Source organism: Ambystoma mexicanum, chromosome 8 (assembly GCF_040938575.1).
Source record: "Ambystoma mexicanum isolate Mex_15411 chromosome 8, UKY_AmexF1_1, whole genome shotgun sequence".
Taxonomy (NCBI): Eukaryota; Metazoa; Chordata; class Amphibia; order Caudata; family Ambystomatidae; genus Ambystoma; species Ambystoma mexicanum.
Window position 1 is genome coordinate 1,684,590,024 of NC_090929.1, and position 26,686 is coordinate 1,684,616,709.

Consider the following 26,686-nt stretch of genomic DNA (forward strand, 5'->3'; position numbering starts at 1 on the left):
TGTTATACAGTGGTACGCAGACAGCGGTGGGTGTACTCAGAAGTGTTATAGAGTTGTACGCAGACAGCGGTGGGTGTACTCAGAAGTGTTATACAGTGGTGCGCAGACAGCGATGGGTGTACTCAGAAGTGTTATACGGTGGTATGCAGACAGCGATGGGTGTACTCAGAAGTGTTATAGAGTTGTACGCAGACAGCGGTGGGTGTACTCAGAAGTGTTATACAGTGGTGCGCAGACAGCGATGGGTGTACTCAGAAGTGTTATACGGTGGTATGCAGACAGCGACGGGTGTACTCAGAAGTGTTATATAGTGGTACACAGACAGCTATAGGTGTACTCAGAAGTGTTATATAGTGGTACACAGACAGTGATAGGTGTACTCAGAAGTGTTATACAGTGGTACACAGACAGCGATAGGGGTGTTCAGAAGTGTTATATAGTGGTACACAGACAGCGATGGGTGTACTCAGAAGTGTTATACAGTGGTACACAGACAGCGATAGGGGTACTCAGAAGTGTTATATAGTGGTACACAGACAGCGATGGGTGTACTCAGAAGTGTTATACAGTGGTACACAGACAGCGATGGGTGTACTCAGAAGTGTTATACAGTGGTACACAGACAGCGATAGGGGTACTCAGAAGTGTTATATAGTGGTACACAGACAGCGATGGGTGTACTCAGAAGTGTTATATAGTAGTACACAGACAGCGATAGGGGTACTCGGAAGTGTTATACAGTGGTACACAGACAGCGATGGGTGTACTCATAAGTGTTATATAGTGGTACACAGACAGTGATAGGGGTGTTAAGAAATGTTATGTAGTAAACATACACACTGGTCAGCTCCAGGAGAATCTTTGTGTTCTATAGGTTGTTGTCCCTGCTCTCATGGTGAATCGGGGCACCCTGGTGTTCTTTGTGACTTGCAGAAAGCTTCCACGTTAATACCACTGCTGGATAAAGCAGCATCTGTGGATTCTGGGTAACGTCGGCGCCTCGGCTGCAAATAACGCTCATCCTACTTGGTGTTTCTGACGTAAATGTGATTAGCACCACATCTGGTGATTAGCACCACATCTGGTGAGCCGCTGCCTCCTTCCAATCACGGGTAAAGAGGGCGGAGGAATTAGAGCATATTAACTAATAATCTAAGTGTTATTCTGGAACTAAGCCCCTGAGGAAGGGTTTGCAGATGTTGTGCCTCAATTACAGCTCTTCCTAATTACCGTTTCCACATGCGGTAAACATCTCTGCAAGCTTGAGGCTCTGCACTCCTATGAGCAGTAAAGTAGGCAGATTGTAGGGAACAATTGCACGTGGCATTTCTAAAAATTGCATCTAAGGTTTTTATTCTCATTTTTGAAAAAACATATTTTGTATCCCTGTTTGGAAAATGGAAATGGATTGTTTGGAGAATCGGATCACACCTGTACTGTATCAAGTGAAATTATGTATGCAGGGAAAGTGTCAGTGTCGATCCTTGTGTGCATTAAATGGCAATGTGGGTGACAATGAGGTTATCTGAGATGCACACATGTTCTCCCCCTTGGGAGGTACAAAGAAACTATTGCATGGGGTACATATTTAGTATTTCCCCACGCCCCCACGCAGCACGTTTGCCATGTAATGCTGTCTCATAGTTAGGTGGTATTTTTTAAAAAGGAGGTAGTTAAAGTACTGCATGTTTCACTGTTACCACCAGGTTGATAATGAGGCCGCTAGTTGCTCTGCTCCCTGAGCTTATTAAACGTTTCCTCCTATAGGTGTGTTTCCAGCAGCACCAGACTGTGCAAAGATACCAAGCTATATCAAGGAAACGGATACATGTTACAAGGTGGGAGTGGCAGCACACAATGAGGCTGTTAGTAGCCCTGCTCCCCGACCCTACTAAACGTATCCTCCTGTAGGTGTGTTTCCAGCAGCACCAGGCCATGCAAGGATGCCAAGCTACAAACGGATACATGTTACTAAGTGGGAGGAGCAGCACAGAATGAGGCTGTTAGTAACTGTGCTCCCCGAGCCTACTAAACGTATCCTCCTGTAGGTGTGTTTCCAGCAGCACCAGGCCATGCAAGGATGCCAAGCTACAAACGGATACATGTTACTAAGTGGGAGGAGCAGCACAGAATGAGGCTGTTAGTAACTGTGCTCCCCGAGCCTACTAAACGTATCCTCCTGTAGGTGTGTTTCCAGCAGCACCAGGCCATGCAAGGATGCCAAGCTACAAACGGATACATGTTACTAAGTGGGAGGAGCAGCACAGAATGAGGCTGTTAGTAACTGTGCTCCCCGAGCCTACTAAACGTATCCTCCTGTAGGTGTGTTTCCAGCAGCACCAGACTGTGCAAAGATACCAAGCTACATTAAGGAAACGGATACATGTTACAAGGTGGGAGTGGCAGCACAAAATGAGGCTGTTAGTAGCCCTGCTCCCCGAGCCTACTAAATGTATCCTCCTGTAGGTGTGTTTCCAGCAAAGGTCTCAGCGCCGGGCCATGCAAAGATACCAGCTACATGAAGGAAACGGATACATGTTACTAAGTGGGAGGAGCAGCACAGAATGAGGCTGTTAGTAGCTCTGCTCCCCGAGCCTACTAAACGTATCCTCCTGTAGGTGTGTTTCCAGCAGCGCCAGGCCATGCAAGGATGCCAAGCTACATTAAGGAAATGGATACATGTTACATAGTGGGTGGAGCAGCACAGAATGAGGCTGTTAGTAGCTCTGCTCCCCGAGCCTACTAAACAAATCCTCCTGTAGGTGTGTTTCCAGCAGCGCCAGGCCATGCAAGAATGCCAAGCTACATAAAGGAAATGGATACATGTTACAAAGTGGGAGGAGAAGCACAGAAAGAGGCTGCACTCCTCCGGGAATACCAAAACTAACGCCCCACCCCCGCACTCCGTGCAACCAGCCAACATGGGAATAACCTGCAGAATGCCGGTGTGCGTCTCTCCTGGCTGTCCTGGTGTTAACAAGGCATACTATGGAAGTAATATGTTCGCCATGAAATTACACACATGCTGTAAACATGATAAAACTAATGTTTTTCTAGAGCTGGAGGAGACAGACAGCGGGCAGGAGCTACCTCTAGGGAGAGGGGGCAAATATGTAGCAGGCGCAAATCAAACTGTGTGTGTTCATTAAATATGATCCATTACACCTTAAAAGTCTTCCAGATGTGTTGTAATGCTCTGCTACGCACACCTCCAAATGCACAGAGCTAACGTCACATCAGCATGTTTGTACTGCACCAGCAGGTGGGGGCAGGGGCAGTCGTAGCTCTTCTCAGCTATAAGCAGGGGCCAAATAGCTCCTAAAATGCCTGTCCCTGTAGTGCCATAATTGTAATCATGGTGTTGTTCTTCTGTCTTCACAGCTGCCCAGATGTCAACGCAAGCACAGCCAGGTGCGTTTCCATGCTTGTTTTAACTATCAGATTATTTATTTCTGGGACCTGGAATGGCTCCTATACTAACAACACCTGTGGTTATATAATCGTTGATGCTTCCTTTTTAGGTCTGGCAAGAGAACACTGTAGCTCTCTGCTAGAGCGCCCTTGGCAGTACATAGAGTGTGAATCCGGTGCTCCATGATACACAGTGCTGTTACAGTGTCAGCCATTTTGTTTTAGAAACCAGTGCAGATGAGTAAGTTGGGGAGGGAGTTGTTGAATGTTGCTTTTAAAGGCTTCTTTTGTTTCTTCGCTGCTTGGTGCACGCAGGGTTTTGCTCCTGAGTGCTTCATTACAGTGTGGTTACAGAATATAAGAGGTGCAGTTTCCTGCTGAAGTAGAGAAAATGCTAATGCACAGCCTATTGCACCCTCCAGCTGATGCTAGCTGTCCCCACAGTGGTGTTCTGTCACTAGATTGTGGTGATGAGCCGTCTATCGAGGGTGTGGGGACAGAGGAAGAGGCTGACCCTATTTTGACTACAGAAATGTGTCCCAGACCATTGGGTCCAACATTCGGAAAACACAAATGTTTCCTCAATAAAATTCCAGACAAAATAGTGAGTGCCTGAGTCCAGAGCATAAGCAGGAGGGTTATGGTACTTTAATGCACCTGCTTTTAAAACTCAAAATACTGAATTTCTAAAAACACAAACAGACAAAGAAACAACATTAATTGAGAGAAGGGTGACCGTTATTAATTGGACATCCCTCCCAGCATCTAGTTGACCAGTTTCAGTGGCTCGAATAAGTGTTGCCATTTTCTTCAGGACCTTCAAAGCTCAAAAGCTCATCGTTTTGGATAACACTGCGAGTGCGTGTTAGCACAATTTGTGTGTTCCCTCATCCATTGGTCATTCAATACCTAGGGCGATTGACTCTGCTTTGGACTTGTCAAAAGATGAGATGGGTGGCCTTATTTAGATTCAGGGCATTCAATTGTATCTCTAACGGGAAATCTGTTTCTATAACGGTTCCGTGCATACGCGTTCTCCGCACAGGCGTCCTCCGCATAAGCGTCCTCCGTATAAGAATACTGTGCATAAGCATCCTCCGCATAGGCATCCTCTGCATAAGCGTCCTCCAGGTAAGCATTTTCCGTATAGGCATCCTCTGCATAAGCATCTTCTGCATAAGCGTCCCCCGTATAGGCGTCCTGTGCATAGCTGTCCTCCGCATAAGCGTCCTCCGTATAAGAATACTCTGCATAAGCATCCTCCGCATAGGCATCCTCTGCATAAGCATCCTCTGCCTAAGCATCCTCCGTATAAGAATACTGTGCATAAGCATCCTCCGCATAGGCATCCTCTGCATAAGCGTCCTCTTCCTAAGCATCCTCCGTATAAGAATACTGTGCATAAGCATCCTCCGCACAGGCATCCTCTGCATAAGCATCCTCCGCATAAGCGTCCTCCAGGTAAGCATTTTCCGTATAGGCATCCTCTGCATAAGCATCTTCTGCATAAGCGTCCCCCGTATAGGCGTCCTGTGCCTAGGTGTCCTCCGCATAAGCGTCCTCCGTATAAGAATACTGTGCATAAGCATCCTCCGCATAGGCATCCTCTGCATAAGCGTCCTCCAGGTAAGCATTTTCCGTATAGGCATCCTCTGCATAAGCATCTTCTGCATAAGCGTCCCCCGTATAGGCGTCCTGTGCATAGGTGTCCTCCGCATAAGCGTCCTCCGTATAAGAATACTCTGCATAAGCATCCTCCGCATAGGCATCCTCTGCATAAGCATCCTCTGGCTAAGCATCCTCCGTATAAGAATACTGTGCATAAGCATCCTCCGCATAGGCATCCTCTGCATAAGCGTCCTCTTCCTAAGCATCCTCCGTATAAGAATACTGTGCATAAGCATCCTCCGCACAGGCATCCTCTGCATAAGCATCCTCCGCATAAGCGTCCTCCAGGTAAGCATTTTCCGTATAGGCATCCTCTGCATAAGCATGTTCTGCATAAGCGTCCCCCGTATAGGCGTCCTGTGCATAGGTGTCCTCCGCATAAGCGTCCTCCGTATAAGAATACTCTGCATAAGCATCCTCCGCATAGGCATCCTCTGCATAAGCGTCTTCTGCCTAAGCATCCTCCTTATAAGAATACTGTGCATAAGCAACCTCCGCATAGGCATCCTCTGCATAAGCGTCCTCTTCCTAAGCATCCGCCGTATAAGAATACTGTGCATAAGCATCCTCCGCATAGGCATCCTCTGCATAAGCATCCTCCGCATAAGTGTCCTCCAGGTAAGCATTTTCCGTATAGGCATCCTCTGCATAAGCATCTTCTGCATAAGCGTCCCCCGTATAGGCGTCCTGTGCATAGGTGTCCTCTGCATAAGCGTCCTCCATATGAGAATACTCTGCATAAGCATCCTCCGCATAGGCATCCTCTGCATAAGCATCCTCCGGGTAAGCATCTTCCGTATAGACGTCCTCTGCATAAGAATCCTCCACATAAGCGTCCTCCGTATAGGCGTCCTGTGCATAGGCGTCCTCCGGGTAAGCATCTTCCGTATAGGCATCTTCTGCATAAGTATCCTCTGCATAAGCGTCCCCCGTATAAGCGTCCTGTGCATAGGCGTCCTCCGGGTAAGCATCTTCCGTATAGGCATCCTCTGCATAAGCATCCTCTGCAGAAGCATCCCCCGTATAGGCGTCCTGTGCATAGGCATCCTCTGCATAAGCGTCCTCCGGGGAAGCATCTTCCATATAGGCATCCTCTGCATAAGCATCCTCTGCATAAGCGTCCCCGTATAGGCGTCCTGTGCATAGGCGTCCTCTGCATAAGCGTCCTCCGTATAAGAATACTCTGCATAAGCATCCTCCACATAGGCATCCTCTGCATAAGCGTCCTCCGGGTAAGCATCTTCCGTATAGGCATCCTCTGCATAAGCATCCTCCGCGTAAGCGTCCCCGTATAGGCGTCCTGTGCATAGGCGTCCTCCGGGTAAGCATCTTCCATATAGGCATCCTCTGCATAAGCATCCTCCGCATAAGCATCCCCCATATAGGCGTCCTGTGCATAGGTGTCCTCCGCATAAGCGTCCTCCGTATAAGAATACTCTGCATAAGCAACCTCCGCATAGGCATCCTCTGCATAAGCGTCCTCCGGGTAAGCATCCTCCGTATAGGCGTCCTCTGCATAAGCATCCTCCGCATAAACATCCTCCATATAGGAATCCTCTGCATAAGAGTTCTGCGCATAGACGTCCTCTGCTGCTGCAGTGTAACCGATACTGATTTGCTCAAAATGGCGATTTCATACATTCAAGGTGCAATAATTATAATTATTTTAAAACCTTGAAAAGCATTTGTCTCTCTTTTTTAATCATGATACTGCTTGACACTTGTCTGAAATAGAGCACAGCATTGGTTGTGTAACAATGCAATGCAGAGTGATGTCATTCACGCGCAACTTGAGAAAACTCCAGAACTACAGCTAATCGATACCCCTCAAGTCTCACATTCCCAAAAACCTATTGTTTGGTATGGCATTTTGCACACAGCATAAGGTGGTGGTGGCGGAGTGATTTTATTTTATTTTTCCATGTCACGCATCTATTTTTTTAATTATTTATCTTACTTTTATATTCATGTTTTTGTTAAGGATTTTCTATATCAGCTATAAAAGGATACATTATGTGCTGTACGTCCTGTATCAGACACTGTCGCGAGCACGCAAATGTCCATTGCACACAATTTGATGAAGCAAAATGTACAGGACAGGCACGCGATGGCGCAGGGCAGAAAAGTGTGGCCCGGGAGGGAGGGGCCAGGCAGAGAGGAGGGGACGTGGGATGGGGCGGGGGGGTTCTGGGTGCAATAACAGCAGAAGGCGGAGAGAGAAGGCAGGATGAATAGGGCTTTCCCAGAGTGTCCGCTGGAAAGTCAGCAGGGGGCTGCGGGGTGGGGGGTGACCAGATGCAAGGGGAGCGAGAAAGGATCTTTGCAGCTTCGTCTTTTGGTAAGAGTTCAGTTACTAGTGGGACACTTCCACTCTTGCACGCCATCCTTTCCTGGGAAAGGCTGCAATGTCTCTCTGAAGACCTAACACAATTCTCGATTCTTTTTCCTGCAAGTCTTATTCCATCTCAAATTGTGCAACAGTGCTATTTTCCTTGGTTTTGCTTGTGTAAAGCGCCTTTTTACTGCCACATCGCCAGCTAGAGCTTATCCTGGGTGTTAGGGAGAATTCTCCGAATGGCTAATTTCCCTTACCAATTGAGTTCCTCGGCAGCTTTGCTGGATTTCTAGGATTTATTTTGTCACCTGGTAAGAGTGTGAGCCTTTTTTCCCCACTCTTACATGTGTTTTTGCTGTGTGTTGTACATTGTTTTTGCTCATGGACTATGGAGTCTCACCTACTCCATAGGCATCATCTTTTTACTGTGTGTTACACAGCACCTTTACTGCAGTGACACAGGGTTGTCTTTTTAGACTTCCCACTTTGAATTCCATTTTCTGGGACTGACTACTGTCTCCCAGAACATGTAAAGTCCCCATTGACTTCACTAGTCTTTTTAAAATTACAGACCCAGTACAACTTATCTTCCAATAGAGTACTGGAAGGGTTAATAGTTATCCCTTTTTGTCTGATTCTCATGGAACATTATTTTGTTCCCCTTTCTCTAAGATTTGGCTGGTGGCAGTGGTATCTACCATTTTTATTCTACCGCGAGCTATCGAAATAGCCTTGGTTACGTTAGAGACTATGGTGGTAGCCTCAAACTCTAACCCGCTGGACCCCATTGGTTTTTATTTGATTCCAGTCGGGTTTATTCACCATTTCTTTTTGTAAAGGTCTTCCTCCTGTTTTACTCTGTGCACCAAACCAGGTTTGGTTCCTTTGTTCGGCGTCCTTTGACGGGCTTCTGCACAGAAGCCCTCCTTACGCGCCTGGGTGTCTGGGGGGACAGGATGTGAGGGAGGGGTTTTAGGCCCCCTGCAGAGGGTCTCCTTGGAGACCCAAGCCACACTCTAGTTTGATTGGCTAGGTGACTGTCCTGCCAGGACAGCCACCCTTCTGTGTGATTGACAGCCAGGCTGTGTGAATGGGGGAAAACTGCTTAAAAGCAGATCTCTGGGACTTGGAAGGCAGAGTCGCCACTGGAACGAGAGAACCAATGAGGAGCTGAAGGAAGACGACTGCTGCAACTACTGGACATCCCGTTGAATCCCTGCTGCAGGTCTGAATCGCCCGAAACTCCGACGACAGAGAAGATCTGCAAGGAATCTTCTTCCCTTGAGCCTGGTGGGACCAACCAGCTCGCCAAACACCAAACGCCGGCCTCCCTCTCCTGGTCGGATTTGCTGTGCATCGCTGCATTGAACCGGATAGCCAGGAGGAACGGAACCTGTTTGGGTTTTAAGGAGTGCACCTTTTATTTGACACTTTGCTCTGCTGCTGGCTTCTTCCCTAGGTAGTGCAGGACCGTCCAGTCATCCTCCTTCTTGTCACCATGACAGTCTCTTCAGGAACCGTGAGCCTGCAGGACCTGCCGGGAACTACCGCCTCAGCTACAGCATTCTTCTTCAATTAAGGTACTGTTCAAATCCAGTCGTTCGTTCCGTCCGACCGCAGTGAAAGTGTTTGAAATCTTTCGCCTCTCCGAAGGCTTGTCCTTCTCTACTCTTTTGAATAACTTTTCCTCCGACCAACTTCGTTTTGAACTCTTGGCAAAAGCTTAACAGTGAACTACTTTGAACTGTGTGATCCTCTGCAAAGACTCTGACCCATTAACATTGGCCCAGGCCTATTGACTTGAATCCTAGTTGTAGTAAGCCTTTTCTAGATTGCCCTGCCTATCACTTGTTGGTGTTGTTGATTTTGAATAACCTTGTCTTTCCACCCCTTTTAAATTGCTGGAGTGCCATTTTGCTCACACTTCATTTTGAGCTTAACTTGTCAAGAATTGATTGGGTTTCGTTGCAGTGTATTAAGACTGTGATTTTATGCCGCTTTATATAGCAAACTGTTTCATAGCTAATGGTGTAAATAAATGTATATTCTTTTACTCAGAAACCTTGAATCAGTGTTTGTTTGAGCCATAGTAATTGCTGTCTCCATCTGTTTCTGTGGCATAGCTTCTTCACCTTGATCCCAAGATGTCACTTATCCTTGGTAAATTCTTGATGGCTTATAGAATATCTGCATTCTCTGGTCATTGCATCTCTTCTATGTGCATCAGTTCAGCTCATTTGTGATGTCACCCTTCATCTTTGCCGTTTATCTGCTCTGCTTCTTCAGGAATCTCATTTAAATTGACATTATATTGTCTTGTATGTAGGGTGTTCTCAATGGGTACCTTGCCTCCTAGATCTTCTTAGGTATTGGTGCTCTCACTGGTACTGCACAAAGTCCATACTCTGCTCTTTGTCTGTTCAACTGCTCCGTGTGTGTCTCATTCTCTGGTTTCCAATAGACAGGTAATATGGGCGGGGCGGTTGGAGTAGGGGTACTTGCCTCCTCCTCTACATGTGCATGTAATGTAATGCTCTGGTAGCGCGGTATGCCATTTATCATGCAAGGTGCTGTACATTTGCGTGTAATGTTCAAGTGGTGTGGTACGTTAATGCAATGTTTTGCAAAATGTGCGTGTAATGTTCAATTCAAGTAATGTGCTGCTTAACATGTGCAACGTGGGATGGGTGTGTACGATCAGCCCTGCACTTGCATGATCTCAATGTCACCTGGCCTAGTAAGATCGTTATCTCTCTCCTCCCTCTGTTCCCCCTTCCTTGCCTCGTCGCGCCTTGAAACACTTGTGTATAGGCGTGTTACAAATGCCATATCATATCATGTCATATCATAAGCTCATTCCTCGGCTGCAAACAGTTGCTCTAGGAAGTCCCAAGACACTGAGGGAGCACCCTACATAACGTAATTTCAAGATGAAACACTCACAGACTCAGGTCGCCATCATTTCCTACCACATGTTCTCCCCTCACGCCACCCTGGCCAAGGAGGCAAACAGAGTTGATCCATCCAGCATGCAAGCTTCAATGGTGCACACAGGCACACCATGAGCCTGTCACTTATCTATGGACTGACCTTACCTGATACCACTCGGTATTGACTTTATCTGATACCACTTGACATTGACCTTGCCTGATGCCACTTGGCATTGTCCTTGTCTCTGATACCACATGGCATTGACTGTATCTGATACCACGTGGCATTGACCTTGTCTGATACCACTTGGCATTGACCTTGTCTCTGATACCACATGGCATTGACTGTATCTGATGCCACTTGGCATTGTCCTTGTCTCTGATACCACATGGCATTGACTGTATCTGATACCACGTGGCATTGACCTTGTCTGATACCACTTGGCATTGACCTTGTCTCTGATACCACATGGCATTGACTGTATCTGATACCACTTGACATTGACCTTGTCTCTGATACCACATGGCATTGACCTTGCCTGATGCCACTTGGCATTGTCCTTGTCTCTGATACCACATGGCATTGACTGTATCTGATACCACTTGCCATTGTCCTTGTCTCTGATACCACATGGCATTGACTGTATCTGATACCACGTGGCATTGACCTTGTCTGATGCCACTTGGCATTGACCTTGTCTGATAGCACAATGAACATTTTAAGATAACTGGGTGCATTGCCAAACAAACCTATGCGCGTCAGTACATTGGTCTTAAACTCTACTCTTGCTTCCACTGGAAGCCAGTGGAGGTCTCTCCTGTGCTGTGAGATGTGTTCATGTTTAGACACATTTTTCAGTACGCTCACAGCATCATTTTGTAGGATCTGTAATCTCCTGATACAGCCTTCACTTGCTCCGCCAAACAGTGCGTTACAGTAATCTAGTCTCGATAGGACTAGCACTCTTACTAATGTAGCACAGTTTGCTGCAGAGACGAAAGGTTTTAACAGGCGTATTAGCCTGAGGTACTAATACAGTAGCAACTTGGGCGTCTGCCTTAAGTGATGCCTCAATAGTCACCCCCAGTGTTTTTAGTTTATTGACTATTTCAATTTCATGATGGTCAATATATAGTTTTCTATAGGCTGTTCCTAGTTTTTCTCCTATTTTGTCAGAGCCGAAGATCAGGAGTTCCATCTTCTGACTGTGCAGACAGTGTTCAGACAGAGACCGTTCTCTATCATCCAGGTGCGAACAGCTGCATGTGTGGACGTGATCATCTCTGCATCTTTTTCATAATTCCCATTTAGTCTAAACAGAAGCTGAGTATCAGCAGCATAATTAGTAAAGTATAGTCCCATAGACTCCAATAGGTCACACAGGGATCTGCAAAAGACATTAAATAAGGCAGGAGACAAGCAGGCTCCCTGTGGTACTCCGCATATAATCTGGTCTAAGACGTAGAATGCACTTTGCCAATTGATTTGGGATATCCTGTTGCTTAGAAATGATTGAAACCATTTTACTGAGTCAGAGGAACAATGTCCATTTTCCTGTATACACTTTAGAGGTTTCGTGTCATCTACAAGATCGAACGCCACTGAAAGATCTAAAAGCATTAACAAACCGGCTTTACCATCATCCACTACCCCCAGCATTTCCGATTGTCAATCTATCGTGGCGGTTTCCGTCCCATGTGCAGCCCTAAAACCAGGCTGCTGTCGATGTAGGATATTGGATTTCTCAATGTGTTGTTGGAATTGACTGGCTGCAATCATATCCACTATTTTCAATAGGAATTGTGTGTTGGTAATAGGTCTGTAATTGGAAAATTGTGTGGGTTCAAGATTAGGCTTTTTCAACAGCGGGGTAACTGTGGCGCTTTTCAACAAGTCTGGCACGTTGCTGTGAAGAAAGGGAGCATTTATAGAACGGGTTAAAAACCTACAAATGTTGTAAAACAATCTTAGAACGTAAAATGTCCATTTGACAGGTGGTAGGGTGCATCATTTTTAAAATATGAATCGGGGAATCCATAGTAATGGGCTCAAAAGAGAAAGGAGGATTAGCAAAGTCTTTTAATGTGTTTCTTATGTGTCTTATCATGCACTCCCACTTCCACAGCCATATCACTCCTTTTCTCCATTCCCATTGTGTCCCCCATCTATATGTTAGCGTTTCTGCCTCTCCTTCTCTTTCCCAGCTATTCCATCACTTCACAGACCAATGCTGTGATAACCGACTGCACCATCACTCTGCATCCAGTCACATTCCCACTTTCCTGGACATATGGAATCTTGACTAAAGCAGTCTTTACACAGGTTCGCTGGAACGACTTGATGCTCCTACCAATCTTATGTTTCAGACCCATGCACATGTTTCGACACAGTGTGGGATTCCCACACGTGGCACAACCTTTGCCGCCTCCAGCCTGCAACAATGCATTATAGTGCATGCATCACTGCAGATTGTTATAGGGGACTATTTTTGTTGCAAACCTTAAGCAGCAGCATGTAGCAACGCATTCCTTTAACACTTGACTTATAATTAGAGAACACTGGCTATTCATTAGGAGCCAGCATGAGATAAGACACTTGCAAGACTCCCTAAACGTTCACCATGCAGACATCGCCCGCCCTGCAAGGTCAAGTAGAAAGGGATTTCCTGGTCTCATGGCATGAGCATGAGGGATGGTATCTTCTTCAAATGATGAAAAAATACAGTCCATGGGCCTCTTCCCCCCAATACCCCATCTGGCTCTTGATGGCCTGTCAAGTGTCCAAGGTTGGTTAGTAAAATGCCAACCTATCAAAATCCTTAGTGTCATGCTGCCCATTGAATTATATGCCAACCAATCCTGTAACGTAGAAATGATGTACTTTTACATTTATCGAAATAAGGGGGATCTCAGGTGGAGCCATCAGATATGGCTAACCCAATCAAATGCTTGTCCCCTATATGATCTATATGTAGCCATACCCATTAACCAATCCCCAATCTGCACTGTGATTATGAGATGATGTCAGTGATGATGCGGTTGGTGTACTTAAATGATTGTTTTGTATTAACTCTCTGAGAGACATGATATTGTATTGCTCGTCTGCTGTCCCTGCTTTATTTGGATGATACTAACGTTGGAGTTGGTCTTGCATTTGGTCTATTTCCTCATTTAGCCTAGTTTGGATTGAGTCCAGTTCCTCCGGCATTCTTGGGACCTTTGGGCTCCCCTCAACAAGGGGGTTCCTGAGGCTGCTGGCAGTGAAATACAGGGGGATCAGATGGGCGCTGCCACATAACCACTACTATTATATCAAACACTCCAGCCGAGAACCATGCGCTCCTGAAATATCTATTATTATTTATCTTCATTGCTGCAGTGCCCCTCAAAGAGGCACCTTCTTGAAAAAATATAATTCTTACCCATGTCCTGAACTACAGTCTTGCACTTCTTGATTACACTGGGCATCGAAGGAACATGGGTAAAAATAATCAGGTATACATTTTAGGTTAAATTCACTCCACTGACCTTGTGCCATTTAACCAGTTTGGCTGTTTATCCTGGACCCTGGTCTACCGATAAATCTGCCTCATTATGAGTTGTGGTTTGTTGAAGTTAGTCCCCATCTGTGGAGTCAGCAGGACATCCTGGGAGCTTGGGAGCATTTACTGCAGGCGTTAGGTCCCCCTGAGTTAAACCCTTTATTTTTGGGAGGAAAAGTGGAGATAAAAAACTCCAGCCAAGTGCTAGGTTCTTGTGACAAATCAACTTCCGCAGCACCAGTGGTCCAGGGTTGAATATCGGTTTCTAAACCATCAATCAGCCCCATACCTCTAGTGCACCAGAAGGGATACAAACAGATTTGAAACGCAAGTGAATTATAGGACCTCCTTGTCCAATTTTTGGTAACGTGGACGGAATGGCAGGCTTATCACCGCAAGGTCGTGGAACGTTGGTTAGCTGTATCACTGCAACTAACTGAGAAAATACAATTATTGCCCAACGATAAAAGTGACTGTCCAGTCAAGGTAGTAAAAAATATCTACTTTATTATTATTCAACAGACAGTTCTAGCAACACTACAAAATACAAACCACCCTGTAAGGAATGCAGATAACAGACAGTTTCAAGAAGGAAAAGGGATGGACTCTGGATACTGACAGGGGGGTAGTAAGTAAAGTAGTTAATTACAATAGTTTAAGGATACTTGGTCTATGAACAAAGGGAGCAACGGGTCGTAAAATGTCACCAGGAGCCTTAGGAGAAGGACCAGGGAGACAGAACCACAATGTACTTTGTGCTTGTAAATGTTCTTGGTGCTCAACAGGGCCAAGTCGATTTCAGGGTGCTTTGGAGCTCCTCCCGGCAGAATTCCAGATCGGAGACAGCTGCGGATATCAGGCAGCATGCAGTTCGGCGAGCGAGGCTAGTTGGATGGCTTCAGGCTGGCCTACACGGCGTATTGGGGTCAGGAATTGTTGTCTCAGTGCTATTTGGCGGGTATGAAGAACTGGCCAAGGCATCTCGGATGACGTTAGGGACTGCGGAGTGACAACAGTCACTGCGAGTGGCTCAACTGGCCCAAAAAGGTCCTTTAAGGCAGACGCTGGTTGATGTTTGTCTATGCACTCCTCCTAGCTTCTTCACTGGGCTCGTGTCGTCCTTTAAGGGGGACAGCGCAAAGCTGAGCAGAGTGTTTGCAGGAAACAGCCTTGTCCTTTGTTCAGGGACTCTGGTGGGGCACTTCCCAGCTAGGAAGCGTACTGGCCAAACCTAGCAGGGCATGCTGTGTCCTAGCTGGGGACCAGCTCTGGAGCTGCTGGATGGGTCCTCTGAGTCTGGTATCTCCCTCCGTTCCCTGGGAGACGTTTAGGGGAGGGATCTTGGTTCCATCTTTGGAAATCCTGGCCTTCCTTCACTTGCGGAAGCTGTAAGGCAGACTGTACCTTCAGCCGGGATACAAAGGAATTATTTTTGTTACTCCTTGTAAAGTCTTCAGATGATCTGCCCAAAAGAGGGGCACAGCCCTCTTTTAAAGCCAAATGGTGTAGGCTAAGCCTACCTTAATGAACCAATCCTGGGTCCCCACAAACAATTTCCTGTATGCATGAGGTCATAACTACAGTGCTAATGTGTTTCCTCTCCTTCTTTTGCAGCTGCCAGACCATCATCAACAGCAGGTAATTCTCAGTCACCCCTGCCCCCCACTCACACCCCCCTGGTGTGCCACTTAGTCAGCGCCTGAACCTTACACTGTGTCCTGTCTCATTTCCAGCTACCAGCCAAGCTCCTGCAAGTACAACTGCACCAGGTAGGACCTCTTTGATGGGAACGTTGCTCTTTGCTTCACAGAAATGCTGCTGTTATATTAAAAAGTGGGTCCAGCGATGAGTGGAAAAGGAAGGGTTTTGGGTTGTCTGGAGTTGATGAAACCGTGGAGTGATGTCTGTGATGTACGGTGTGATGTTGGCGCAGCATCGCATAGACGGCACAAGGATTGCTGAGACATCATCCTTAGCTGTGGTTATTCGTGGCTGGGCATGTTACCCAAGGCTCATCCAATGGCCCCGGGGTTCTGATTTAGACATTAGCCACAGCTCCCCCAATTCTGCACCAAGCTACATAATTGGGTGGCGCTATGAGGTGGCGCACTGATATGATGACTCGGAGACCATGATCTAGGGAGTTGGTCTTTTACCCAAGAGGGTGGCAGTGCCAGTATGTGTTCCTCGAGGCCGTCCTCCACGTGTGTTTCAATGTCTAATTTGCGCGTTGGGTAAATTCACCGTCCTGTGCACCCACAGAATATATTGTTAGGAACATTTTAAAATATAGTACACAAGGAAGACTGTTTATCATTATCAGCGGGGATCTGGAATGAGCAAAACCGATTTCCCTTGAGCTACCTGTACTTATATAATGGTAATAAGTCCTTCCTTGATGTTCATGACAACATGGACACCAAAGAGGCAGAGGCAATGTAGGGGGATATGCAGCTGGCACACAGCTAGCCCGGTGTGAGTTCAACTTTAGTTAAACATGTTAAATATATTATTTGATACAGCAGTTCTAAAATTGTGTTTAAGCCGCACATCAAGCAAGTTCTGAGCCAGCAAATGTCAGCAAACACGTGTCAGTGCTTTTCATTTCACACAGCAACATTAATGATAAAATACTGGCATTTTTTTGAAAGCAAGGTTTGCAATGTTAACAAATTACATTGTAATTGAAATTTAAATAAATGGACTCGAGTCTGATCTGCAGACATGATGTCTCTATTTGTAACTATGCTCCACTTATCACTGTTTTATCCTTGATCACAAAGTAAGCCTGTGCACCTGCACTGCCCCTCCAGTCAGAACCCCCTGTCTGGAGCCAGAATGGAGCAAGCCTCCTTGCCTCTGCCCTCCCACCGCTTGGGCTAACACTCCGCCCACTGTGTGCAAGGGGCACGAGGCAAGCCTCCTGGAGTTTGTGCAGTCACTCCTTGGCCTGTGAGTCCATCCTGCCTGTCCATATTGCACGGTCCCCTGTTTGGTCACGCAAACCAATAATCGTGTTACGCCTCTTCGATTTGCCCAGTTTCCTCACCAGGAACTTATTGGCTTTGTCACCCTTATCATAGTAACCCTGTCTGGTCACCAGGAGAGAGTGTGCCGTTTCTTCTGCATAGAGAGCTTCTAATTGGTTTCTGGCGATTTGTGAGGACCGGTGAAGGTTCGGGGCCCACCCTTTTATATATTTCACCTCAAGCACCAACATTTCTTGTTCCAATTGGGAATGGGCATGACACTTCTGTTTATAGTACGCAGCTGAATGGGGTATCAAGTCTATAAGAGAAGAGGATCGATGGGCATGGGAGAAGAAAGTAAAGTCCTGTTACCCCAGTTGTAGTACCCTCCAAGCATCGACCACCCCGAGGGATTTGAAAAAATTGAGAATACCCACTGCGATCTTAAAATCTTTCGCAGTAGGAACATGCGTTTTATCTACCGTCGGGTCGGGGACCCCATTGAAAACCCCCCAATTAACACGTGACCTTTAAGAAAGGGGCGAATGCTCATTTCAAGGTGCTTGTAGTATTGTTCCTGCCCTTCGTTAGGGGAATAGATCGAAACCAGGGAATGCAATTCTCCAAACAACACCCCTTTAATGCCAACATATCTCCCCTGCGGATCCTGCATAGCGACCACTTCCTGAATGGAATACCTTTCGCCAATAGGATAGCAGTTCCACCAATCTTCGAGCTGCTAGAGGCCAGGAATTGTCTCTGACGTCTCTATTCCGAAGGTGAGCAAAGTCTGGGGGAAGCAGGTGTGTTTCCTGCAGGAAGATCACATTACCATTCAAGTCTTCCAAACGCCGCAGGATTGACTTCCGCTTTGCTGGAGAGTTTAATCCCTTCACAGTGAGTGACAGGAACTCCAGATTCTGATTGGGCAGGGGGGATCAAACTTAAATCAGCATCTCCCGTGATGGTGGGAGGGACCACATGAGGTTCCTTTGCCATTAAAGTTCTGATAGATCCTAATTCCAGGTAACAAACACCGTTTTCTATGAACTAACAAACCAAAAGAGAATAGCGCAAAAACGAGCTGAAAAACACAGGGATTTTCGCCCATTCGACCACGAAGTAACATCGCACTCTAGGCCGGGCGTAGGCCGCATGAAGTGCATAATAATGACGATAACTTGCTACACTGAGTCCTTTCGAGAGCTCGGTCTATGTGTATGGTCCAAAAAAATCAATGATCTATCCAGATCGGGCAAGAGGGCCTGAAAGAAATCTCCTATGCACTCTGTTAAGGCTTGGTCTGAGATTGAAGAAGGCACTCCCCTGATTCCTAGGCTCTATTCTACAAATCCTCCTGTTCAGATGCCAAGGATTTTCTTTTCCTTTCCAATGAGTGGACCCTTCCTTGAAGATCAGCCATCAGGAAGAGTGATCCAAAACTTGATCTTCCATTTCCCCCAGCCTTTGTTCTGCTTCCAGGACCCTTTGGTACAGCCGGTCCAGTTTAGTTGAGATTTCTGACATACAGTTATGGAATTCGGTCTTAATGTCAATGACGAAAGCTTGAATGTCGTCCTTGTTGGCCAACTGACCAGTAGGGTGGTCTGGAGATTGAGGTAATGATTTCACAGCCTCTGCGTTTTCCCTCTATCAGATGGCAGCAGCTATGGAGTTGGCACAGGGTTTCCTTCTCTCTGGCTCCGGGCACACTTCTCTAAGACGAGCGTCAGCCTGTAATCCTGCCGTTGGGTGGCTGGCAGCACACCACTCTGGTATGCTGATCTGGCGGTGCCATCATGGAATCGCTCAGCATTCCTCAGGGCGACACAGACCCCCGGCCGCTGCCTGGCTCCCGAGCCACTACGGGCGTCACTGCGTCAACTACCCCTTCACCATCGCTTGCTGATCACTGTCCTTCCTTCTCCAGTCTTGAATAGAGGGATAGAAGCGTTATATCATGCTTCAGAACTGGGCTTCATGCGGAGGCCGTTAGCAACGCGTCCACATAGTGGGTGCTGCTAGCCAGACCCCCCATGTGATATTTTTGACACTTTCTCTAGACTTTAAAACATTTGAAAAGGGCTTAACTGAGGCACTGCCTAGCCATGCATCTGGTTTCTTTCATTACTTGCACACAGCAGCACTGCGCCCCAGCTCCCCTTTGCCACCCTTGACGAGGTTGCTCTGTACCATTGCTGGTAGTTTAGGTTCACATGAGGGACTTTTATTATCCTGCAATCTATATAGTAATCTTTGTAGAACAGACAAGCTCAGGGCCAGCCTTAGTGGTGGCAGCAAAAAATAATTTAGTGCCCAACCTCCTGCCCTGGATATGGACGGGGGAGGGTCATTTTTTTTTCCATTGCAAACATTTTTTTCTCTGGCGGATGGGGGCACTCCCATCTCCAGTGGTTGAGCAGGGAGCTATCACTGCAATAGGGCGCTGATGCTAAAGCATTGGCGCCCTATTGTAATGAAAACTGCTCCGCTCCCTCGCTGGAGCAGGGAGTTATCACTGCAATAGGGCGCTGATGCTAAAGCATTGGCGCCCTATTGTAATGAAAACTTCTCCGCTCCCTCGCTGGAGTAGGGAGTTATCACTGCAATAGGGCATTGATGCTAAAGCATTGGCGCCCTATTGTAATGAAAACTGCTCCGCTCCCTCGCTGGAGCAGGAAGTTAATCACTGCAATAGGGCGCTGATGCTAAAGCATTGGCACCCTATTGTAATGAAAACTGCTCCGCTCCCTCACTGGAGCAGGGAGTTAGTCACTTCAATAGGGTGCCTATGGTAAACCATCAGTGCCCTATTGTAATGAAAACTGCCCCGCTCCCACGCTTGAGTGTCTGGCACCAGAACGAGAGCAGGGCTAATTTTTTTTACAATTGTGCACCTGCTGCACCTTCCCCCACCACGTCAGCTCCGGGGAACCCTTGAAAGACTCCCTCCGAGGTGGCATGATGGGGGCTAATGTGGCACCTCAGGAGGTCGCCCAGGCCTAAATCCAGCCCTGGATAAGTTTGTTCACTTCCAGTCAAGATTCCAACCACTGTCTCTCCTATTTTTGGATGTCAGATGCGCTCAAACTATTTTGGATAATTAAAAGGACTTGTCAATAAAGGAAAAATATTTAGGTTCACACAGACGTTTCCTAGCCAAGAAAGGATTCAAGTCATGCAGGCAGGACTTTGTTTTCTGTGGTGAGCTGGCGGGTTGTCCATAAGCACTTCCTGATTTGAGTTGCTCAGGTTTACTGCCTGAATGATGTTAGAAGTGTGGTAATAGCTTCTTCTGCAATTAGTCTAGCTCAAAGACCGTATAAGGATGTTTTATTGGGAAACTCAACCTGGCTACAGCCAGGAGCAGTAAAATCTAACATCGTAGGGCCTCACGATTGGTAAAAGAGTGATCATGGCCGAGACTTTGGAAGGTCGGTGGACATCACAATTGGGTACACAGGCCCCCAATGTTAAAAGTATTTTCTTCCTGAAGGCTTCGCTTCTGAACCTTCGGGGTGGATCAAAAGACATTCCCAGTTTTTTGAGAGGTGCTTTGGGTCTCGAATTTTGTTCTAGGCCACCTGATACACTTAACGTTTTCAGGGAGGGGCACCAGGTCATTAATTCCCTCACACATAAAATTCAACCAGTCCACATGACTGAGTCCCCTCAATTATTGGTTGAATGTTTACTTCCAGAGTATCAGGAGATTTCCTAAACCGCTCTAATATTCTGAAACATTTTGGTGCTATCCCTTCAATATGTTCCATATCCTCAAAGGATATGACAATGGTATACTTTGTCGATCATTACCGCACCGACTATGCTGTTCTTTACATCAATTCGAAGGAAGCCCCGTCACTGCAGCAGATGGGCTGTGATATAGTCCCCTCCTTGGAGCCACCAAACAGGACAGGGCTTCATCATTTTGACCCTTACCCAGTCCCTCACCCAAATGAACATGTAGTCTCTAACAATGAGTATAATTGTCGATTCTGTTGGCCCATCATGCAATGTGGGCCAAGATGAGAATGATTGGTCATGGGTGGGCGGTGTACTAAATGGTCCAGGAAAGTCCCAATGTGGTTCTCAGACTCTTTAGTAGAAGATGTTATTTTTCATTACTATCATGGAATACTAGGGGTCACAGGAAATTGCTAAATGACCATAAATTGGGGAAAGAATTCAAGCTATATAATGTTATCTGTTTACAGGAGACTTGGCTTACCAAAGAAGTTCATACAGATGGATATGTTTCGCTATCACAAATGTGCTATCTCTTCGGATATGGGTCGCCCCAAAGGCGGTCATCTGATTTTATTGAAGATCGAATCAGAAATTAGAGTTTCTTCTCGGATGACTCAATCATGGGCTTTTCATGTGTACACGTCCAGGACGAATCAAGCAATAAGGTGGGGAATCTTCTTCTGATGCATGTTTATTGGCATCAGGGAATATGCCCTGGGAACGAAATGTTAAAAGCTGTTGCCATGGGAAATAACTCTTGGGAGGAGTTATTTCCGAAGGGTTTTGTTATGTTAGTGGGTGATTTAAACTCCCCATGTCTGAGTGCTAGTTCTGATCAAACTAAGTAGAGATGTCCCTTGGTTAAAGATGAGAGGTGTGCAGAGGGTTGGAAGTGGCTTGTTATTCTGGAAGGTTTAGGACTAAACATGTTGAACTGGGCTGGGTCTATGGCTCCAAGAAACCACCACAATACACTGCACAATGGAACTGTGATAGATTCTATATTCATGGATGGAGGTTTATTGGAAAGCTGCTCCCCTTTGCTAATTTCCAAAACTATTTTAAGTGAACATTATATTCTAAGTGTAGATATTGACCTGGAATGGGGTGATTCGATGAGTGATGGCCCACAGGGAGTATCATTCAAGGGCACTTGTATTCAAGTCTTTTGGAACCCAGCCAAAGCTTCTAATGCCAATACTGCTTTTAAGGAATGGTGTTATTCAGCGGCAGGAGACTGGATTGCCAACACTCTAAATTATGAAAGTGCACTTAAAATATCCTAATTGGACTGTAGGTAGAAGAGCACACCGCTTCCAGTGAGATAGTGATAACATGCTGTAGGTGCTAAGGTTTAAAGACTCCCTGATGTTCCGGAGCATGATTAATAGAACCTCATATCTGCAAGCACATAAACAATTAAATGCAGTGGGTATTTTCTTGGGATATCCCAAACAATAGTCTTTTGTCGATTGAGGATTCTGGGGTTTGGCAACTGGAAGTGGATGAAGAGACCATTTTATTTGAAATATTCTTTCCAATTTAAGTTCATCCCAGGCTCCGAGACCGAACTAACGTTCCAATCTGTTATTCCGTGGTGACCCTGTAATGTGGGCAAACATCATGATTTATCTATTTAAAAACATTATAGACACAAAACGTTTTCCTGATGCTTGGTGGATTGCTCATGTAAATCCAATCTATAAACATGGCCCTAAATCCAAACACAACAAATATCGCCCATTCTCGATTCTTGATGCTGCCTTGCTGCTGCGTCACGTCAAAGATTGGGCGAAGGAGACAGGTAGGCTTCAGAGGTGGCAAATTGGTTTCCAAAAGTTTATGGGCACGTCATCAAATGGCTCTCTGTTGAAATGCCTTCAATCAACTGCATGGGCTAAAACCTATACATCTATATTTATTGCGACCATTGATCATACTGTTGATCTTGACAGTGTAAATAGGAAACTTCGATGGAAGAAACTACATGGTTGGGGAATGCCACTGGGTTTGTTGAGGTTATTGATCGGCTTGCATGAGAATTCTGTGATGCAAGCCCGACTAAATCAGGAGGGAGCTTTATCACGTCGGATTAAAGTAAATCGAGGAGTAAGACAAGGCAGCATTCTTGCCCCGTAACTTTTTAATTTATACAAATCAGAAATTGGTGAATTTTTGCAGAATGTAGCATTTGCCTACCGCAAGCTAGCCCATCTGAAAGATTTATGGCTTAGCTAAACCGATGATGTTTTGTTATTTGATTTGACTGAGAGGGGATTATAATACCTGCTTAAAGCTTTTCATAGCTATGGCAATCAGAATTACATGATGATTAATTCTCAGAAATCCAAGATAATCCAGTTCACTTTAAAAACGTGTGCTTCCTCCTACACATGGTGTGTGGGCAGAGTCACTTTGGAAAGGGTGGAATGTTTTGTCTATCTGGGATTCCCAAATTCACGCCAAGCCTAGTGTGGGGGAAATCAAGGACTCGGCCAAAGCCCGAGCCCTAGGTATGTTGAATGAGATGAAACATATTGATTCCAAATTTGGGAAATTATCTGTGAGACCCCCAATTAAGTTTTATGAGAACAAGGTGATACCCAGGTTATTGTATGGCATTGAGAAAGTTTTTTTATGGATTTAAAGTTTTTTGAAAAGCCTGGAAGCTTTTATCTGGAAAGAAGTACTGTGCATCCAAAAACCTGTTCCAGTTCCTCTAATCAGATGTGAGTTGTGTCTGAACTCTTTTGAAGGGAAGACACAGTGGAGACTTTTATCTTTTTATCCAAAGCTTCTTGATCCTCCCACTGACTCCCTTGTGATCTGAATCAAATTAGGACCTAGCAGAATAACCCATATTTGAAGGACTTAATGAGCATCTGTATGGAAATTCTGCGTAATATTGGTCTTACAGAAGGTGATTTGATCCAAATTCCAGGGTACGTAAAGAAAAAACGTGCATAGAAATGATTGGTCTTGTACTATTGATGAACTTCATTCCTATCGCTCTCTTCTGCACCTGAGTGAGGATCACAAAAAACTTGGAGAAATTGATATGTATTTAATGAAACATCCAAATCAACATTATAGGAGATCCTTCTTGAGGTTTCGACTCAATTTGTTTTTGAGAAAAGAGGTGCTATATCTTTATCATAAAGTCTTGAAGGATAACCTTTCTTGCCATTTTGGTGGCCAAAGTACACCTTCGGAAATCTTAAGACATTTGATCCTTTGCCCTTCATTGGTAAAGGAAAGGTCTAGATTTTGTGGACCGACATTTTTATGATGATTGGGGATCTGACTTCTGAAAGACCTGTCTGGCTGGTCACACAACTTCCTTAGTCATTTCAGTCGTTGTTTTTTTGGACAGCCTGGACCTTGGAGCTTTACCTCTGTAACGACTTTTATCTGTATAACAGTTTTGAAATGCACTTTAACTTTAACTGCACTTTAACTTCATTCCTTTTTCTGTATCGCGTATTCATGTTGATGTAATAATGGATTTGTTTTTATTCTTGATGAATTCTGCTATTGTTGAAACTTTTTTCAACTTTTTTACATTTTTATAACCTTGTTATATATTAAGTGTAGTGGTTTGTTTTGTTGTTTTTATTGGTCAAAAGTTATTTGACCAAATAAATAAAAACATATAGGCTCACACAGATGTTTCCTAGCCAACCAATTATTCAAGCGGTACGGGCAGGACTTTGTTTTCTGTGGTGAGCTGGTGGTTCTTCAATTAGCACTTCCTGATTTGTGTAGCTCAGGTTCACTGCCTGAATGGTGTAAGAAGGTATTTTTCTAAAACCTAACTGCGTGTTTTGTCTGCTCCCTATTGTGAAATTGACCTTTCTGGAAAAAGGATGCTGATGACTATTCAGGAACAATTTTGGGAATCTGAGCTGATTTCTGGAAGGTAATGTACTGTATCTTTGATACTTTTACAGTGTATTTATCCGTGCGTCTCCAGAATGGCGGCAGTCGCTGTGAGGGGCGCGTCGAGGTCTGGTACAATTCCTCCTGGGGGACGGTGTGTGACGATGGCTGGGACCTCAACGATGCACAGGTGGTGTGCAGACAGCTCGGCTGTGGAGTGGCGGATTCTGCTCCGATAATGGCGCAGTTCGGTCAAGGCAATGGAAGCATCATCCTGGATGATGTTGGCTGCAGAGGCTCGGAGGCCTTCCTGTCTCAGTGTTCTCATCGCGGATTGACTGTACATGACTGTATTCACGCCGAGGATGCAAGTGTTGTTTGCTCAGGTAGGTTTTTTCCTCTGAATGAATCAGGCTCCCTAAAAGCAAATTCGAACCATCTTTTTGTTGAATGGATGTTACATTTTCTCAGTCAATCAGAGCATCAAAATTGAAGGAGAACATGAAAAGTGTGAAATCATCTCAACTGGCAATTGATTTACCCCCTGCAAACGCCTCAGCAGAGCAGCCACACTCACCTGTAAACAGCCACCGAGGGCATTCCAACTTCTAGTGGGGCAATCAGCATTATTGCATGGGCCCCAGTCTCACTGCTGTCGAGCTGGACATTCAAGTGAGTTTACGCTCCTGGGTACCACACTGAGAGTTGATACAAAGCTGACCTCCTACAACACTCCATGCTGCTAGCTGGGTTCCACACTCACCTATGTCATGCAGGCACCCACCATACTTCATGCTCCCAAACCAGTGCTCATTAAAACCAAGCAGAGAATCTAACATTACTCAACCCCACGGGTTCCCGACCCACTGACATCAAGCTGAGCACCCGCCAAACCTCATGCTCCTGGGTTCCACACTCAATGACACCAAGCTGTGGATCAACCATTACTCAACCTCATGTGTCCCCTATTCACTCACATAAAGTTGAGCACCCACCATACCACATGCTCCTGCGGTCCACACTCTATGGCACCAAGCTGATAAACAACCCTTACTCAACCTCATGAGTCCCTCATTCACTGTCACTAAGCTGAGCACCTGCCATTCTTCATGCACTAGGGTTCCACACTCTATGACACTAAGTAGAGAATTAACCATTACTCAAACTCATGGGTCCCTCAGTCACTGACACCGAGCTGAGCACCCGCCACACACAATGTTCCTGGTTGCCAAACTCAATTACACCAGGATGAGAATCAACCAATACTCATCCTCATGGGTCCCTCACTCACTGACACCAAGCTTAGCACAACCATACCTTATGTTCCTGGGTTCTAGACTCAATGACACCAAGCAGAATATCAACCATTACACACCCTCAAGTTCTCTCACTCATTCACACCAAGCTGAACACCCACCATATGCCATGCTCCTGGGTTCCACACTCAGTGACACCAAGATGAGAGTCAACCATTACTCAACATCATGGATCCCTTGATCATTGACATACAGGAAAGCACACACCATATTTCAAACTCTGGAATCCCACACTCAATGACACCAAGCTAAAAACCAACCATTGCTCAACCGTATCATGAGTCCCTCACTCACTGACGCCAAGCTGAACACCCACCATACTTTATGCTCTTAGGTTCCACACTCAATGACACCAAGCATAGAATCAACCGTTACTCAACATCATGGGTCCCTCGATCATTGACACACAGCAAAGCAAACACCATATTTCATACTCTTGGGTTCCACATTCAATGTCACCTAGATGAGTATCAAACATTACTCAACCTGATGGGTCCCTCATTGGCTAGCACCAAGTTGAGAACCAATCATAAATCATGCTTCTGGTTTCGGAATCAATGACACTAAGCTGACAGTCAACCATTACTCCACCTCATTGGTTCCTTGCTCACTGACACCAAGCCGAGTACAGACTAAACGTCATGCTCTTAGGTTCCACACTCGATGACACCAAACTGAGAATCAACCATTACGCAACCTCAGACATCCCTCCATCATCGCAAGTGTGAATCACTCCACACGTATCTGCGGTATACATCTCTGATGGTGGAGAATTCTAGTGTGCAATGCTCTACCTGCATTCGCGATATATATCTCTGAATGAGGAGACTTCTAGTGTGCAACGCTCCACCAGTATCGAGGTATACAGTTTTGAAGGTGGAGATTG

The 26,686-nt window shown here is 45.8% G+C and overlaps 1 protein-coding gene across 4 annotated transcripts in view; it reads left to right on the top strand.

The window, feature by feature from the left end:
• LOC138473324 (deleted in malignant brain tumors 1 protein-like) overlaps positions 1 to 26,686 on the top strand; it is a 633,955-nt gene that overhangs the window by 203,053 nt on the left and 404,216 nt on the right. For all 4 annotated transcript variants that reach the window (XM_069611990.1, XM_069611993.1, XM_069611992.1 and 1 more), the window contains 4 exons: positions 3,382 to 3,411; positions 15,501 to 15,524; positions 15,620 to 15,655; positions 24,556 to 24,870. In XM_069611990.1, the coding sequence (XP_069468091.1) occupies positions 3,382 to 3,411; positions 15,501 to 15,524; positions 15,620 to 15,655; positions 24,556 to 24,870 (405 nt within the window). The remainder of the gene's footprint in view (positions 1 to 3,381; positions 3,412 to 15,500; positions 15,525 to 15,619; positions 15,656 to 24,555; positions 24,871 to 26,686) is intronic.